Here is a 20,509-nt window from a genome sequence, read left to right on the forward strand (position 1 = left end):
AAGATGGATACATGTGCTATACAAATCCTATATTATCAATATCATTATTTGAAACAAAACAATTCTACATTATGTATACCAGTCCAATACTATTTGACCACAACGATAAACTACTTTCCTGGACAGACTTTTTTCCGCGATGCGTGATCATTTAAAAATATGATGTGAATGACCAAATTAAATGTATTACTAGAAAATTTAAGATGAGTTATTGTCCAAAAAGAATATCAGATCACTATGAATTTGAGCAATGAAAATAAATAGTCTGAGAACGAACAGTCAATCTTACTGCACCTGGGTCCTGTTGTACATGTATAATCATGGTAACTTTACTATACTATGGTAACAATGCTCAACAACCAATCAAAAGCAAGGATTCCATTCCATAGAAATTAAAAATTGGATGGCAAGTTGGATGTTTTTATTTTTAATTATTCAACAGGGCCTTGATCGAAGGCAGTCAAGGGTGTTCCTCAACCAAGACACTTCACTTTAAAAAAAAATGAACAAAAAAAGAAAGAATAAATGAATTGCATTGAAGGATTTCATTTTTATTCATTTTAATGTACTTAAAATACATTTTGATTATTTTCTGAGGAAGTGTTTGTTTATTATTATTAATATAATTATATAAAACACTATTCCATCTGTTCACAAAAGGCAGGTTGTCTGTTCTACCCATTCAGAACACAGAAACACATGGCACGATCTGGCCTTGACAATTTAAACAACTCTAAAAAGGAAACTAAGTCTTATCAAGAACAAAATTATTTCCATCCATATTTGCAAAGCAGATTTTGGAAAACAGATGTTCGGGAAAAAATTTCCTATTTTCGACACGAGGAAGGAAACTCTTGTTGTGATAAAGCTTGGAAAGCAGACCAGTTGCAAGAAAAGTTGTGATCAATGGCAACTTGAAAAATCAAACACGACTTGACTCTCATCCAATCATAAACATGGATTATATCTTTTTAAAATAATTTAGTTGTGTTTGTGCAATAGTCCCCAGGGAACTGAACACTGTTTACCTATTTATTTTTGGTAAATTTGGCAATGTGAACCTACATTGTAGGTATGTTTTCAAAATACATGTAGCAAGTTAGCAACAATTTATAATTATGCGCTTTTCTATTACCAGTTTACTAACTTCTAATAAAGAGCATTTAATTTTTTATATAGAGCTATTTTTAATTATTAAAGTTTAGATAATAAACCTTACCGCCACTTCCTCTTAGACATGAATCAATATATCTTCTTTTTTTAAAATCAGCTTTGACAAGATAGTTGTTCCATTGCCACCACCTTCAAATTGGTAGTAATTCTTAAACCAATAAGGAGGTTTGAACCTGAAGGTGGTTTTGGGCATCTTTCTTATTTTAAGCATCTTTTAAAGCACCCATGATTATGATTGCTTTAAGAGGAATTAAGGGGGAAAATTCATCCTGATGAAATTTGTTGTAAAAAAAAAACTTATCAGAATTTTAATTTTCGATTTTTGATGTCATGTACCAGCAGCTGCCCTATATGTTATGAATTATAAAATGTAAAAAAAAAAAAAAAAATTGAGGGTTCATGATGACTAGAAATGTACTTCTTTCATGAGCAGGTGTGAAGTCATCTGTCTGTTGATATACTGAAGGTACAATAAAAACCATTTTCAATTTTTGAGAAAATGACATAAATTTCATGCATTTCTTAAATTCACGATACAGGGGAAGCTGCTCGCAAATGACATTACAAATCGCAAACTTAAAATTCTAATAACTTTTTTGAATTCTTGATGAATTTCCCTCAAAATTTCACCAATATCTTCCATTATTTTTTCTGCTATTTTTACAATACCCTCAGGGTGAAATTCCCCTTTAAGAGTTAAATCTGAGGGAGCTAAGGCCTGGATGCTCAGAACTGTTTCTGTAAATCTGAGAGCAACTCCTTCCAAAGGCATTTTTTCAACATTTTTACATAAATTTGGCGAATAAAGAAACCAACATCGACTACATGTTCAAAGAATTCAAGGAAAATCTTGTTGACAAATACATTCAGATAATAAATTTTATTGTGAAAATCAAGAAAACTGTTGAACTTTTTTTTTGGGGGGGTGGTGATTTCCACTCTAGTGCTCATTTTAAGGTTTGGATAGTAGACTAATTAAAGATGACAGACAAGACATTTGGAGGAAATGGTTTAGTTGTGATAGACCCACCTGTAATAACAAGCAAGGCCCCAAACTTATGAGGCGCCGATTGTACCAATATTATATAGAACAATTATTTGTTATATAATCATTATTTATTAAATAATAACTATTATTTATATATAATTTACATTTTATTTGTAAATAATTACTATTATATAAAATAACATTTCTAATTATTTATATATAATTCCAAGTAATACTTCATTATTTGTAAATAATAATAGTTCGACATTCCATTATTTATAAATAATGATTATTTGTTTTTCATTATTTATAAATAATGATTATTTGATTTTCATTATTTATAAATAATGATTATTTGTTTTTCATTATTTATAAATAATGATTATGTGTTTTTCATTATTTATAAATAATGATTATTTGTTTTTCATTATTTATAAATAATGATTATGTGTTTTTCATTATTTATAAATAATGATTATTTGCTTTTCATTATTTATAAATAATGATTATTTGTTTTTCATTATATATAAATAATGATTTGTCTTTTATTATTTATAAATAATGATTTTTGTTTTTCATTATTTATAAATACTGTAATGACACTACATACTTCATTATTTATAAATAATTGCAATTCGTTTTTCCATTATTTATAAATAAGTTTTCTATTATTTATAAATAATAATTATTTATTAACAATGCCAGTGCACATTTCTTTATTTATAAATAATTTGTTGAGTTTCCCATTATTTATAAATAATGATTATTTGTTAAATAATGGAAACGTCTACTTCATTATTTATAAATAATTTTTTCGAGTGCGCCATTATTTTCATTATTTATAAATAATCATTTAATGTTCGAGTTTTCCATTATTTATAAATAATAATTTTGTTTCAATATCCCATTATTTATAAATAATCATTATTTATAAACAATTTTTACAGTTTGCCATTATATACAAATAATCATTATTTATATACAAATAACCATTATTTATAAATAATGGAAAACTCGCTATAACATGCAAATGTGGGACCGCCCATGATATGAATATTCATGATGCGATTTCCTTTTTCGTGATTTTTCTTCACAAATTTTTGTCCATTTCCTCTTCATAATGACATTTCTTGAAGCAATTTTCTAGGGATATGGTCTGATTGTAATATTCTTCATTTTCTATATAACTTCGTCTTCGTAGAAATATAAAAAAGTGTAATTTTATACGATTTTTCCTACAGTTCACAATCCCCATAGGCGCGCGTGTATTTCACCTCTTCTCTCTGATCGTAGGAACAACCCAAGGGTTCATTACATGTTGTCGCGCACAGAAAAATCAAGCCATAGAAGTCGCGTGTTGTGGACACCAGAAGTGAGATCCCAGCACGCGAGACCCACTTGTTAGAAATCCACTGAAAAATGCGGTTCATGGTGCGACCTTAGTATACGGTACCTCGCAATACGTGTGAGTGGGAACAACGGGTGAATCGACGGAATGCTCTTCATCGAAATACTACGTTGGTTGGTCCCCGGAACTGTTGGGCGGAATTTAGCCCGAAATCCGGATCCTTAATGGAAGTGGATCAAGTGCATATGAGCTGAGAGAGTGAGTGTACGTGCATCAGGCCTTTCTACTTTTTTTTTTTTTTTTTCCTGGTGTAGAGTTAAGTTTCAGTATATAATGCACTTCAAATACTTTTTTGAGTGTCTGTTTGAGGCGTTTGGGGCGATTTCAACCCGGCCCCAAAATGCTCGCAACGACAATACGGGGGCATGATGACCCCTAAATTTTTGAAAACTTATTTTTCTATTGAAAATTATCACAAAATTCACCAAAAGTGTGCACGAAAGCCTTCATATTTCACTTTTAAAACTCCAAAAAGTGCCCAAATGACAAGCTTGGTCGTTTCGCTGTGTCGCTTTCAACTTGAGAACGAGTTTACGCGCATGCTCCCCCCCCCCCTCCCCCCGAAAGAAATTCTGTGTACGGCCATGCTCAAAAGAGCCTGGCACATTGATTTATATATACTTTTCATTTTCATTATTTTTATCTCATTATCACCATGGCCTTACGCATAATTTTTTCCGGGGGGGGGGGGAGCATGACGTGCGTAAACTTTCTCAAAAAAAATCTTGAAAGCGAGACAGCCTCGCGACCAAGCCCAAATGACAAGCTTGGGCGCTTCGCTGTCTCGCTTTCAACTTGAGAACTTGAAACTCAACAAATTATTTATAAATAAAGAAATGTGCACTGGCATTGTTAATAAATAATTATTATTTATAAATAATAGAAAACTTATTTATAAATAATGGAAAAACGAATTGCAATTATTTATAAATAATGAAGTATGTAGTGTCATTATTTATAAATAATGAAAAACAAATAATCATTATTTATAAATAATGAAAATCAAATAATCATTATTTATAAATAATGAAAAACACATAATCATTATTTATAAATAATGAAAAACAAATAATCATTATTTATAAATAATGAAAATCAAATAATCATTATTTATAAATAATGAAAAACAAATAATCATTATTTATAAATAATGGAATGTCGAACTATTATTATTTACAAATAATGAAGTATTACTTGGAATTATATATAAATAATTAGAAATGTTATTTTATATAATAGTAATTATTTACAAATAAAATGTAAATTATATATAAATAATAGTTATTATTTAATAAATAATGATTATATGACAAATAATTGTTCTAAATAATATTGGTACAATCGGCGCCTCATACAAACTTACATTATTCCATATCTTGTCATAAATAAAAAGAAACATCAAGTAGATATTTAATTAGTTCAAAGATGTTGAAAACTACAATTCAATGATTTATCAATTAATACATTTCATTGTAAACGCTTGTGTTTTGTGCAATTGTATAATTTCATTTTACTATGTTTTGCGTCATATTGGTCTTGTTGCTATGTGTGTGGGGGGGGGGCTTCAACCCCCATCTTACCAGACAAGTACTGTACACTTGTTCTCAACAGAGTATACCTATAAAGGTTAATGTTTGGAAGGTATAGACTATGATGATAGACAAGACATTTGGAGGAAATGATTTCAGTTATTATAGACCCACCTGTAATAAGCTTATCAAGTTTCCTGTCACACTCCCTATATGCCTTCTCTAGTCTCGCTTTCTCCACACCCCGCTGCTGCTCGTCCTCGCTGTCATACGGAGGGCAAGAAGGGGGAAAACAAAACATACGATTCATCATGCAAACATAATTAGCTACATCTATCATATGACCTAGATCTTTATATGATGTTGTGTGTTAAAAATATATATCACAGAGTTCCTGTGTCACAGCATGAGCATGACTAGATAAACATATTTAAACACTGCTTTAAACCCTGTTAAATACAATGGCATTTAGCGATGCATTAAAACTGCATATTTTGGTCTGCATCAATTGCAAGTTCAATATGAGAGCGTACTCCTGAAAGGACCAAAATCAGACGAATATCCCATAGGCTCCTGTACAAAACTTGCTGTCGAATATGAGACCGTATTCAGCAGTCTAAAGCGCATGCTTGAATGCGTGATGTATCCAATACGTACAACAATGAATGCAATGGGATACACAGCACAATGATACTTCATGACGTAGTAATGATTAATAATAATAATTAACATTATTTGTATAGCGCTTATCACAAAACATGAACTTCATTTAAGTCACTTTTTCATTATTGCGGTAAAGTGACATGACTTCCTTGTTCAAGCAAAATTTTCCTTCTTTTTTTTTTTTTTGGGGGGGGGGGGTTGGAACAGATAATAATTCTTATATTTCATGGCCTTATTTCATGGAATACCAGAAATATTCCAGTTGTTACGGGGCAAATATGTCAGGTATTCCTTTCTGAGCCATCCAATATAATATAAATTCTTGCTCAAGATCTTCTGCCCTTTGTCAAACTATCTCACATCACATCCCATTCCCTACCTCCTATTGAGTAAGAAACTGCAATTTTTAAAATTTATTTGAATTTTATATCTTGAACATTACTTTGGAGGGATATTTTTCAGCAAATGTTCAGTGATTTTTTTAAAACACAACTCGTACACTTCAAGCAGAAAGAGAGGTACATGTACATATGAATACGACCTCTAGCATTGACAACTGTACAAATAGGTGACAATTGATCGTTCGGATAGCACTTTTTTCAATAGACATACACTGTACATTAGAATGTCCGTCATTAGTCATTAAGTCTCTAAAAATTCTAGCCCAAACCAAATTAAGGCCTACGACACAATATACACAATCATCGTAGCTCAGTTCATTTTCAAAGGCAGTACAATTTTGTTCATGAATGATCTCAAATAGGAAAATGCTAGATCTGGAATGCTATTTGTAAACATATTGTAATGGTTCCACTCTGAACATTACTTAGAACTTTCAATTTCTACTGTAAATCATAGATCTCAATATTATCAATTTTCTGGCATTTTGAAATTTATACACAAATAATTAACATATACAAATAGTTGACAATTTTTAAAGTGCTTTTCCGTTATCCATTCTAGGTGTGCATTGAATGTGCATTGAAACATAGAGAGCATGAATGCTTTTTTTTCAAAGGAACTTCGAGATGTTGCATTAAAAAAAAACTGATTTGAAGCAAATTCCAAAGGGCAAAAACATAATTTACTGAAATCTTTTCAGTTTCATTAACATACCTTGCAGAGAGTGTTCTAATGACCGACATCAACAGACCAGTCCCAGACTGAAATGAGACAAAGAAAAAGATTATGAATCAGATTGATTTATGTAAAAGTCATAATACAAAATTTACAAATGTATAGCATCTCAAGAATGAGACTCAAGTAAAATGGATTAAAATATTAAATCATAATACAAATATTGAAGTGAAAGCAGTAAAAAGCATCAAAATACACATCAGTAGAGATACTGAGATGAAGACCTAAGTCATGTATGTCGTAATAAACTCAGTATTATTATCACTTTAATACATAATACATGGTAAAGTGGTTATTTTCACATATTATGGATATTTCTCGATATATTGTAAAAGAGCCATGCAAAATCCAACTTAGTGCAAAGTTGCAAACATCGCAAAAGTCATGAAATATGTGTAGATCTACATGACTGTATGTCTCTCACAAACATTACCACCAACATATAATGCTGTAAAAAAAAACTGTATTCAAAGACAATGGGGATAATGTAGACAAAGTATTTGGCATCTCTTGAATCATTCAATCAAAATAAACACGAAGAGTTTGTAAATATATTTTCTATATAATCTTACCAAACCTTTTAGTCTTGGTTTGGTTTTAACCATCCTCAAGACCGGCTTATACCCGGAAGACCTAGTTCCCGTCCTCCTCGGGGATCCCCCTGGGCTTTCCGGAGGGGGCGGTGCCGGCCTCTTCTTGGACCCCTCCCTCGAGGACCATCTACTGAACCCTCCACTGATCCCTAAGCCACTCCCTAAGACGCTACTCCCCCCTCCGCTGCTCCCTCTGCTGCTGCTACTGCTACTTGCGCTGCTGCTACTGCTGCTATTGCCGCGGGCGAAATGTCCCGTGAAGCTGGGCTTGCGAAAGACACTCGAGCTCCCCGTGCTCATCGGTCTGTTCTTCGACATGGGCTTGAAGACACCCGATAAGCGATTCAGTTGTTTGTTTCTGAAACTCTGACTGGTCCTGCTTGGGGTAGAATCCTCCATTTTGATTCACTTGGTAATTACAAGTACATGTAGTTCTCGAAAAGCGATGACTGAACACTTCTCTTGACTCTGATCTTTACGATCAAGCAGGTAGCTATCTTCAACTCTCCGAGCCACTCAAAATATTATTCCTCACTTGGCCACTCCAATGCTTATTGATCATTGGGTAACTGATGAAGCTATCAACATTCACTTTAAATTTCCAAACTTAATGTTTTGCAACTTCAAGATAAATAAGTATGGATGTGACCAGACACTCTCTACAGCTCTGGTATTCATTGAATGATATCCAGATTAAACACTGGCTGATAATATAAAGTAGAGGCTATGGTCCATGACATTCTTTCATAATTTCTTAGCAATTACACGTTAACTTGAAGTGCATGTTGGTCCAGGGAAGCACCCACCAGCATATTTTCAGTGACAATCATTAAGAGACACTAGTGGGTCAGTTTCCTCTGTGTTGTGAACATTGTGTAGAACAACATGACAATCCAAAATGGTTATTACAACAAGCTCTGCTATATAGAATGGCTTTGATCCTGCTTGGAAATCCTCATCAACAAAAACAATCAACTTGGATAATCCTATCAATTAATCCAATAATCCATTTCATAGGCCTCGGTTTCTCCGAACGTATGATCCAAAAGGACAGAGAATATTATCTGCAGATCTGCATGGCAACGCGACTCAAGTCCGTCTATGCTTTGATGATTTGAAGAACTGATATATAGTTATGTCTCTGGTTTGTCTGCTCTGCAGTCTGCTCTCATGTGTACTGCATGCAATTGTTCCAACTACATTGCACATGCAGAGAGGAATACCCTATACAAGCAACCACTCGCTCTGACCGAGGGACATCAACAAGATAAAAATCTGCATCAGGAAGTTGCCAAATGCTGGATCCTTTAAAGCGCTGATTAAAACTGCATAGGGAAACTTCAAGAGCCTTCACCCACACCCACTTCAGAGCACTTTTCCGATAAAACTTTTAATGGTTGCAGAGCAGGGCAGGAAAATGTTGAACATCCTTTCAGAGGAAATCCTTTGCTCAGGAAACAAAGGTTTTTTAAAGTGCTGTATTAGCTACATGTACACACCATGCCAGGTTGGCTTCTTGGTGTTCAGCCATCGATTCAGTCGACCTCGTCTGCTTATTGCCAAGTTTGATTTCCTGACTCCCATGTCCATGGCATGTTCTATGGCTGCGGATGTGTTTGACACAATGCCACAAAAGGATTTCAGCCTTGTGGACAGACTCTACGACTCGAGAACCACAGTCGTATGCAGCTCTCTGGCTCTCAGCATTTCTTTTCACTCTCAGGAATTGCTACTCTCTCAGTTGTCTCTATCCGCAGTTTATTGAAGGATGACACACTTTCTCACCATGGGTGACAGCAGGAATAACGGGCAACAAGCTGGCCTCTGTGCCGTCGTTAGGTGAGTAACAATATTCATTTTCCCCCTGTTGTCTTTTCACTTCCTTTGGAGAGCTACAACTGTATATGTTGTGGCTAAATGTGACACAGAGTTGATAGACCCTGTCACTGGTCCTGTCACTATGCTTCGGGTTATTTCCAAACTTGAATGGACAAACTCTGTTATAACCTTCATAGAGGTGTCAGAAGATGTGTTTCTCAATCTGATCCTATATGTACAGTGTGCAATTTGGTATTGAAACCAATCAAAGGAACTTTTGCCATTTAATAGCATTTTGCGCATGAACATACCAATATCAACCAGATACATGAAAGTGTGTGAGAAAACAAACTCAAATGTTCATAAGCATTACTCTATGACATCGTTCTCACTACCTTCCTAAAACTAGTTTAGTGGAAACTAGTTTTACGTGTAAAGAGAACGGTTGAAGTGATCATGGAAGCTATCTTCCGAACCGGTTCATAAAACCACCTCGCGATGTAGTTTTCAAGATCGCTTTGCTTCGTTAAACTGGTTTTAGCGTGAGGACAGAACCATTCTTCGGGAAGCGATCTTCGCACATTTTGAGCACGCTACTCCACCTACTGTGTGTAGAATGCCTACACTGCGGTTTGCAAATTTCACGCGAAACGTGTCATCCCACTGAGAGCGTTCCCGTAGCAACAAGATCACTTTACGTGAAGTGATTTTGAAATACCACTTTCGGGTGATCAAATGGGAATGCTAGCAAAGCGATCTTCCAAACTGGCTTCCTGAACCGGTTTCCAGTTAACTAGTTTTAGAAAGTGTAATGAGAACGGGGTCTAATTACCAAAAAGAATTATATACCCTACCCGTCTATTCACTCATTTTGAGTTAAGCATTGCTAGACAGCATTCCTTATTTGATTCTTTTGAGAATTTAGAAATATATTTGACTTTATAGGCAAAATTCAACTTTAAAGAAGTCAATGCATACGTTCATATTTTTGTCTGAAAAATTGCTTTGAATTTAATGGGTGATTTTTTTACTAGAGATTTATCTGTATGAATGAACATTTATAAATGTTATACATGTATTTTTCTAGTTATTTGCCCGCCTAGGCGCCGACATGTATTATGTACTGTATACATGTATACATACATACATTCATTTAGCAACTGTGAACAAAGTACTTTTTTAGTGTTTCTCCCTTTTCAGCGTAAATTATTCCAATGAAATACAGTGCATAATGCTTTGAAATTTTAACTGATATTTCGAGTGAACAAGAATAGTGGAGAGTATTTGACCTGGCATAGTTTCAGCAGTAGATGGCAGGATTGCATTATCTGCTTCTAAATGATAAAATGCACTATCCACAGGTCACACGCCTCAGAGTCATTTACACTCTAGGCTCATGTGTTACTGGGAAATTCACCCTGACAAAATTTTTGTTTGTAAAAATGGCAGAAAAAATCAATTAAAATTATTGATGAAGGCTTGAGGAAAATCTATCAGAGATTTTTTTAAAGTTATTATTAGGAGTTTAATTTTTTGATTTGTGATGTCATATGCGAGCAGATTTCCATGTATCGTGAATTAAAACTACATGTTTTAGGTCTCTGCCGAACTTCGTTCAGGTGAGACAAAAATCAATGAAATGTCATTTTCTCAAAAAAATTGAAAATTAATTTTACTGTATCTTCAGTATATCAACATACAAATCATTTTACACCTGCTCCTGGAAGAAAAAAAAATTAACTAGTCATCATGGACCATCAAAAAGTTGAAATTTAGGCTTTTTTTTTACATAACACATGGGACAGCTGCTCGTCTATGACGTCACAAATAAAAAAAAATCTAATAACTCTCTTAATCTATCACAGATTTTCCTCAAACAATCACCAATATTATAAATTATTTTTTCTGCTATTTTTATAATAAACTTCTTATCAGGGTGAACTTCCCCTTTAGAAATAATAATTGCAAAAAAAATGTTATTATCACAATTCAAACCTTGTTTATTTGGTAGATCATCCAATATTTTAAGTGGTTTTTTATTTTATTTATTTTCTCGGAAGGGGGCTGCACCCCTATGTGCAGTAAGTGAAAAAAAAAACTTAGTTGCAGCAACAGTGGTGATGATGGTTTCATGGGTGACAAATACAATGTTAAAAATCTCCATGAACCCTCTAAAGATTGTACATGACTTACTACTACCCTCTAATCTGAAGTGAAAAACACAATTTCTTGTTAATTTGAAATTTTTAAGGGGACAAAATTTGGATGTGCATTATACATTTTATAACATTCAAACTGTCATAGTTACTTACTGCTTTGTCAAAAAAAAATCATCAAAAAAAGATTTTGAGGTGGCATATTGTATGAAGACTTGTCATGCCATTGTTAGCAACGGCACACAGTTACATGTATGGCAATTTGCATAGTAAATATTTTGTATTATTATGCTTATTTCTATCTCCTGACATCATTAGAGGCAAAAATGATCTACATTGAAGTGGGTTTTAGGGAGGTGGGGCTTTTAATAAAATAAATAAAAGAATGTTGAAGTTATAAGATGCACATTAAAACCCAACAGGAAATGCATTGGTGAAGTAAAGACTCATACACATTAACAGAAGATATTATGCATTTGCATGTCAGTGGACCTGTATCACACAGATACTGTAGATCATCAGACCTTTATGTTTGAAATTTTCATTGTTGCTTCTTTGATTGTTTTACATTTGATTTTCACATCAACATGATGAAACATAATTTTAGAATGGCGCTTTCTCCCTGCAACACTGCACATCAAAAAGCTTCAAATATTATCACAAGATGGCAGCATTCCACAACCCATAGTAAGAATGATCAAACACCTGCAAGCTGATGTACAAGAAAGTCAAATTGAATTAAAGCTTTGGTTCTAGAAAATACACATTATCATCATGCTAAGTTCAAAAATTCATTGTCAGATGAAATAAAAGAATACATCAGATAATGCATGAAAGATGAAAAATAAAAACAAAGAGAATTTCGATAAAATTTCATTACAAACGTTTAAATCAGAGCTCTACAAACATGTGCACGTACATTTAAAAAGTTTGGTCCCAATAATTTGCTAAATTTTACATGTACCATATATTCAGATGTACATTGTATGTAATTCTAAAGCATACACTGTATGCAGACTTTGTCAAAATGCACAAAATGAACTGAAATTTTGTGCTATGTTTTTTTCGCATGAAAATACTACAGTGGATTCACCTGGATGGGGTATGGGTTAGGGCGGTCCGTGGACTATAGTTATTTGGTTAACTTTGCCCAATGCCTGGCAGCTCATCCAGGTGAATCCAGTGTTTAATTTTTTTTTGTGTTACTGTATTATTGTAACAATTATTTTTTATCATTGTATTTGACTTGTTTGATATTCTGCCAAATAAAATAATAATAATAATAATAACAATCTAAACAGCATTTATGCAGACCTAAAGCCCGTTTCATAAAGAGTTGCAACTGTTGTAACTTTGCCATTATGGCAACTACCATGATAAACTTGATTTTGATTGGCTGCTGAGCCCTGTTGCCATGGTATTTGCCATCGTCGCAAAGTTACAACAGTTTGCAACTCTTTATGAAACGGGCCTCTAGACAATGCTTACTATATGTACTAATAGCAATTTTCTCCATCATGGCTATTACCGGTACTTGCAATTTGGTAAACTACCACTCTAACTGTTTATTTAGTCTACTACATGTAAATACCCTGATGGTTTAATTTCCACTGTCTTTAGCTTTTAAAGGTTTTCATGGTGAAGAAGAAAGAAAGTAGTGGTTTCACAGTCCATCATGAATCCTTTCGTGGGCATATTTTTTCTCCTGAAGACGACAAGATCACACTTCACTTGTCGAAGCATTGAGTTTGGGTGATCATTAGCATGACCAACATTATACATGTACATGTATGCAGCGCACGACACTGGCACTGGTCCGATGTTCCCAGACCGGTAAATATTGCTGTCGGGCCAATAAATTTTCAGAAATAGCCAGATTTACTGGTCAGACATGGCCAGTAAAAAATATATCACACTGATACAAATTATATTTTCTTCGTTTTTGTGAATTATGAAAGTGGCTCTGGCATCTCAATAAATGGTTCTCATGAGTATGTTGTGTGTTTACTTACTGTTTGGTTTTTTTTATGGGGGGGGGGGACAATAAGCAATGAAAGATAGCAAAATAAACTCAAGTCTTTTTTTAATGTTTTTCTCTATTTTGGGGGACCAGTAAATTTTAGGTTTGGACCAGTAAAAAATGGAAAAACTGGGTATTTATTATTGGTCCGACATGAACAGGTTGGACCAGTAGAGAAAAGGGTTAGTGTGGAGCCCTGATGTATGTCCACAAAAAAAATACATGATGTACTGTGAAACCACTTCATTCCTACTTATATTAAGGTTTTACTGTATTATTTGGCACTTTAACATACCAGTATGAAAAGTTGTTCATACAGTAGTTCATAGTGTTCTAAAGAGTGTAAGACGAATATCTGGAAATGGTCCAAATACACGCTTTCCAAAGTAGCTTATCTCCATATGCAACATGATACTGTATAGCGCGCCTTTGAAATAGGCAAAAGATAAACAGTAAAAGTACCAGATCATTATTTGATATTCATTAATCATATCCTGTTGACTTTTTTACACAAAAATATTTCAGAGCTTTCTCACACAATGTCTGAATGAGACTTACTGAAGAGGGGGGCTTAATAATTCATCTACTACATAATCTATCAAATTCAAGTTTTCACAATGGATCAATGGATGAAAAGGAAATAAAGCTGTAAGATATGAATAAAATTTATATTTGCTCTTTCCCAAACTTCAGACAGTCTCTTAAGACAAGGAAATGTTAGTGCTACTACAGTAGTAGCATTCCAAAATCCGAGGTACATGTACTGGAGGTATAAGTATCATTTACATAAACCTACTTGCATTTGTAGATAAAATAAATGAATAAACAATAAATAAATAAATGAATGAATGAATGAATGAATGAATGAATGAATGAATGAATGAATGAATGAATGAATGAATGAATGAATGAATGAATGAATGAATGAATGAATGAATGAATGAATGAATGAATGAATGAATGAATGAATGAATGAATGAATGAATGAAAGAATGAATGAATGAACGAACGAACAAATGAATGAACGAACAAATGAATGAATGAACTAATGAATGAATGAACAAACGAATGAACAAACAAATAAATAAATGAAATAAACAAGATATTAAGGTAAAATGTGTTTACAACTCACCGTCCCTTGGGCAATCAACAGTAGGCTTTTAAAAAGCATGACTGCACTATTTAGGTTAATATTATTGCACTGTACACAGAGAAGTTTAATCACTAGTATATATGCATTCTTGACTTTGTGTAATTGATATATTCAGAAGCACTTGTAAGGGAAGTCCACATTATATCCAGGCTGTTATATCATGTATCATGACAGCTCATTATTAAAGAGAATGTTCAAGGATCCATCGCAGGAAGTCTTAAAATCAATCCCAGCCCAATAAATCAATCTTAACTTGACTTTCTACCAATCAGATGTGTGAAATACAGACTTAATCTTATTTATACTTGATTATTTTGAAAACTAAACACCTTTTAATCTTTCTGCAACTCTTCTGCTAAAATGACACAAATGATATTAAAGAGTATTCTCATTTCTTAAAGTCTCAAAGTAGAGAGAAAAAATTGTTATAAAGGGGTATTCCATATCTTAAGGGGAAAGGTTTATTATGAGAAATTAAACTCAATGTGTTTGATGAAATATTGGGTTAACAAGAGACCTGTGGAAATACAAGATTGAACTTATTTATTTCATTTCGATGAAATACACTGTAAAACTGTGTAGATGAACAATATTTTGCACATGAAATACCTACATTACATGCCCATGAATGTGTCTTGAACATATATTAACACAAAATTACAAACATACATCTCATCTTCACAATGTGATTGTATGGTTAAAGCATAGCTTAAATAAAAGCTGACTGTACAAAGCGTGTTATATTTTATACTATAGCCTGGGTTGAATGAGGGCTAGGATGACTAATCATCATGAACAGCCTGGCTTTCCTTACGGTTGACAGAAGACAAGCTATTGCATTGCAGGATCCCGCGCAGGATATGCTCCACAAAGCAGTACGAGGTCCCAAAACGAAAGCTCTGCTACATGTACGCAAATCGAGTTTCAGATCTGCCCATATATTGCATGAATGTTTTACAGGATGGAAGATATGATCTCAATTCTCGATAACACTGGTAGAAATTTACAGTGCACAGATTATAGGTGAACTCATAATGTGAATGATATGCTCAAGGAAATTGAAATTGCAAGGCACAAAAAATTAAAATACCAAGAAATCAAACTCTATAAGAACCAGGAAAAAAAGGATATATATATTTTTTTTTTCCAGGGTTACATATACTTATCACAAGTTCACAACCTCAGACTGCCTAAAAGTAAGATTTAACATTGTCGTGAAGAGAATTTCCCAGGGCTTTTTTTTTATTTTCCGGCTAGGGTTCTTTTGAGCATTTTGAGGGCCTAATTACCCTGGTTTATTTATTCATTTTTTTGATAAAGCCCCACATACGAGTACATTTTACACTTCCTTGAATTTGTCTGTGAACTATACTTCACTGTGGAAGTACTTTTAATAAACAAATGAAATATTTCTTTGCATCGGATATCAATCAATAGAAACAAATTTCTGTATTATCTTTTCAATAATGTGAAGTTTTTTGCAGAATTTTTTTTAAAAAATCTATTTGGTTGCCTTTTACCATACAGTATATAGATTTTTCTTTTACATGAATGTATAAAATTATATTTATTTATTGTATACAATGTGTTGCTGTTATTTTACATTTTTTACATTGTATTTGAATATTTTTATATGGTTAATGAATTGAATTATATTGAATAGACCTATTCAACAAATATGGAGACGTAGGGCCTACAGTATACATAGACTATCATAAAATACAGCAGAGCCTACATGTATATATCTGATACAATATAGGATTTCTGTGAAAGAACACATACATATAGTGACATTTTAACAAGGGACATCCAGGATAAAAACACAGACCTGAGGAATTTGCAGTTTAGGATGCAAATAATGACAATTATTAACAATTTCCTGCCTGAATGAAATACATACATAGGGTGCAGACTACAGAGAGTGGCTGTCTGTATATATGGAGCAAGGGAATCCCACCTGTTTTTACTGTAGACTGTACGACTGGATTACTCTGGCACAAATTTTCAATTCAAGTTAACTTGCATTACCGGTAATAAGTAAATATAAATAAATTGACAATATCTCAGTTAGATTATCAATGCACAGGGTGTACAAAGAATAAACAATATTTACTTATTTCATTCTCTTTGTAAATTGCAATCAAACTACGTTCTAACAATCTAACTGAAATATTAAAACAATGATTATTTTCTCTCTTTCAAAAATATATGATTACTGTGTAAACATCTTAATAGAAGTTACTGAAGCATAAATTATGAAGAAAATGTTCATTCTGTATACATGACAATCTGCAGGATCCAGTTCCATACGTATAAAAGTGTACAGTATGGAAAGTCAAGTATTAACCGCTGGGCTCATTATGGTTCTTGTTTATACACTGGGTGTTTTTTCCTGGAGCTCAGAAGCCAGTCAAAAACCTTATTTGATCTGGGGAGCATTTCATCAACATTTCCGTCCTAACAAGTTGTCAGATCTGACAATTTCCTTGATTCTGATTGGCTGTGAGGCACTGTTACTATGGTAACTGTCGGATAAAATGTCCGACAAGTCCTTCATGAAATACTCCCCAAGTATTGTATCACTGTAGCCTGCTTTTTTGTCTTATTGTTTTTCCTTTATTCAGGTACAAAATTCCTATTCCCTATTTTTTTCACTTTTCAATTTTAAAGTAATATCAGGCCTTAACTTACTTAAAATACTAAGATTAATCATGAGCTGTGTCTTCTGGCCAGCCCCTCTCTGTATTAGTTAGTACAACAGAAGGCAAAAATTATAATTTTTATTTTTGGGGGCTACTTTTCACTTGTTGCTATGTCAAGCAAGCCACTTGAAGGGTTTCAGGGTTTCAAGAACCTCTGTTTTAAAAATTAATGTGTAATAATTGATTGTTTACTTTTAAACTAAACTGGTTTATTCAACTCAAGGTCCCAATAAACATACATCCATCTATCCATATACAATATATGCAAAGTGTACAATGAAATGTATAAAACACACAAACTATACAATTATGCAACAATAATAAAATTATGAGCATTGAATGTCGAGACCACTGACGCTTTGGGGCTTGTTATAAAAGGCCTTGTAAGTAGCGCGTAAATTTCGGGTAAATTTCTATTGGAAGCAATGAGGGCAGAAATTAAACTGCCGGGTAAGTGGAGTGGAAGCTACTTGTAGCCCCGGGGGGGGGGGGGGCACTTATACTGACGAGTGAATACCATGCGTGACCAACAAAAAATATTGCTGTACTTGTATAGGGTTCAATTACTTGCAAAGGGTATCGTTCTGTTTCCAATACTTGCTAAGAGTAGGGTTTCACACGCCAATACTTGTTAAGGGGTGCATTTTCAGAATATGGAAAATACTTGTTTAGGGTGCTTTTCGAGACCCCTTGGTCGCGCATGGTATCCACTCGTCAATGGAAGTACCCCCCCCCCTACCCGGGATGTAGCCAGCTGGCCAATCTTTCCTGTGGTGTCCTTCAAAGAACAAAGCTACCAAGGAGTTAATACCCTGTCCCTGCCATGTAGAATTAGTGGGCCGCAAGCATGCAGGGCTAGTGCGGTAAGTGCACGGTAATGCAGCCAGCTAGCTGCATGATCATCTCTACATGCACCTGATTGTCCACCATCTTGCCATCACGCAGTCCCTAAAAGACACCCTAGTCGGATGAATGGAGAGAAGGCAATATCAGCTTCCACGCAGCGCGGTCCACACTACAACAAAAGGATACTAGGCCTACAGAATCTATGAAAAACATATCTGGGTTAAGATATGTAAGGGTTTATTTATGCTTCAATTGCGGAGACAGAATCAAGAATTTCAACCGTCGTTTCAGAACGCCGATCGCAAACGTGGTTCTGGGGGTGCTGTTATGCTTAATTTTTCAGCTCTAGGCGAAATCGCGATCCGCAGCTGGCTTCGGACCGTAATTTTTGTTGAGCAGGAAAGCAAGGTAAAAATGGGCGCGCCTTTTTCCGAAATTTTTTTCTCTGAGTGTTGTTATGGTCGACTATTATTTAAACTTCGAACAGTAATTGCATGGAGCTACTTGACATAGCTAGAGAATTTCCACCAAGGTCAGGATAAAAGTAAGACAACAAAGAATATTAAAGTATACATGAGAAAATAATAAGTTATCTATTTGTTTATGCTACTGGGGCTTCGGGCTCAGCGATGTCTCCTCATCATAACTCATGTTCCGTTTTTTTTAAAAGAAGTATTAATAGTGAACAGAACTAACTTAATAATCACACATGCAAATGTACATTGGTGGTCATTATTAGTCAACCCCAAAATCTGGTGGATTTGAATAAAAAGAGAAAAATCCAACAAGCATAAAACTTAAAATTTCATCAAAATCACATATAAAATAAGTCGACATAATTGACAGTTTCACTTTTAATTTCAGAAAACAGTTGTATATGCACATCCTGGATGGTATGCAAATGAGGAGACTGATGTCATCCACTCACTATTTCTTTTGTATTGTATTAGACTCTACCGTAAGGGCACTAGTATTCAACCCGTTTGGAGAGTTTCCTCAAATATATAGAAATATAGAATTTACCTGAATTTCAGACCCGTCTTATTTCCAAGAGCAAATGCTGGTTATTCTTTTTCCGTTATTTTTTTCTTCAACCAGTTGACTGTGTGCGCGGGCGATCGAATTATACGGCAACGGATTTTGGTACTAGTATTCAACCCGTCGGCACTACTATTCAACCTAGCGATGAAAGATGGCCCTGTCTCTCAATCTGCCCTTGTCCCATCCGACTATGGACTAGACCATTTGAGATGAGACCAAACAGGGAATTAATCAAAGCCAGAGACTTACATTGATCTAGATCTAATTTAGCAATCTAAACCCTTTTGAGATTTGCTATCAATCCTCACTAGGTTGAATACTAGTACCATTCAGTGCAAAAGGCCATCGCCGCATAATTCGATCCTCCGCGCATACAGTCGACAGATCGACAAAGAAAATATCGACAACAGATTACCCTGGAAATAACAAAGGTATGAAATTAAGATAAATTCCCTATTTCTAAATATTTTGGGGAATATGTCAAAATCTTTGAATTATGCCGGGTTGAATACTAGTACCCATACGGTATATGAAATATTCTAATTTTCTTATTTGCAAGTGAAACAACTCTTAATTCCTCTTTGAACATGTGGGATTAGGCCTATCATTAGTAATAGTATTGTTCGATAGTTATGGTTCACTTTAGACCAAAAGCTTCAGTCTCTGTTATATTGGTGTTCCGCTGAACTCCGTTGGCTCCACTCACCAATTACAGAGACCAAAGGTCTAACTCGATCTGTACAGCGACTCAATGGCCATATGTTTATGTATTAAGTTCGGATAAACCAGGGAAGTGAAGTTGCGCGACAACCCAAGTAAGTCACTGTTTTTTGTCCTTTTATTTTTTTCCCTTTTGGTGCATATCAGGCCAAAACGGAATAATCTTTATTTTGGTCCAGTTCTTTTTATATATTTTTATGAAAAAAAGACAAAAATCGATGAGCTCGATCGGGGGGATTTTGCATTGTTGACCCCCTAATGGTGGCGGCACGATCGCGAGCCATCTGTGTACGAGGAGAAATTAAAAAAAAATTAAAAATGTTAAAAAACTCCTCGAAACAGACCGCTGCCAGCTGTCTAGGATCAGTTTAATTAATATGAGTGACATTTAAATTAAAACTATAATATTATTTACACTGACCACCCAACTCCTCCCCCCCCCCCCCACTGCACTTTCCCCCAAACTCAGCAAAAGGCCCAACTCAAAGTCAAATTGAGTTGAACTTGAAAACTGAATTTGAATTCTTCACTGCACAGAGCCAGAGGCAGCTAGAGCTGCAGA

At 34.3% G+C, this 20,509-nt stretch overlaps 1 protein-coding gene across 1 annotated transcript in view; it reads right to left on the reverse strand.

Annotated features, from left to right (window-relative positions):
* LOC129272545 (exocyst complex component 4-like) overlaps positions 1-11,831 on the reverse strand; it is a 49,224-nt gene extending 37,393 nt beyond the window's left edge. The window contains exons 1-3 of the mRNA XM_064107901.1: positions 7,471-11,831; positions 6,878-6,924; positions 5,273-5,361 (exon numbers count right to left, since the gene is read on the reverse strand). Of these exons, the coding sequence (XP_063963971.1) occupies positions 5,273-5,361; positions 6,878-6,924; positions 7,471-7,890 (556 nt within the window). The 5' untranslated portion in view covers positions 7,891-11,831. The remainder of the gene's footprint in view (positions 1-5,272; positions 5,362-6,877; positions 6,925-7,470) is intronic.
* Between the last annotated feature and the right edge of the window lie 8,678 nt (positions 11,832-20,509).

Source organism: Lytechinus pictus, chromosome 12, assembly GCF_037042905.1.
Source record: "Lytechinus pictus isolate F3 Inbred chromosome 12, Lp3.0, whole genome shotgun sequence".
Classification (NCBI taxonomy): domain Eukaryota; kingdom Metazoa; phylum Echinodermata; class Echinoidea; order Temnopleuroida; family Toxopneustidae; genus Lytechinus; species Lytechinus pictus.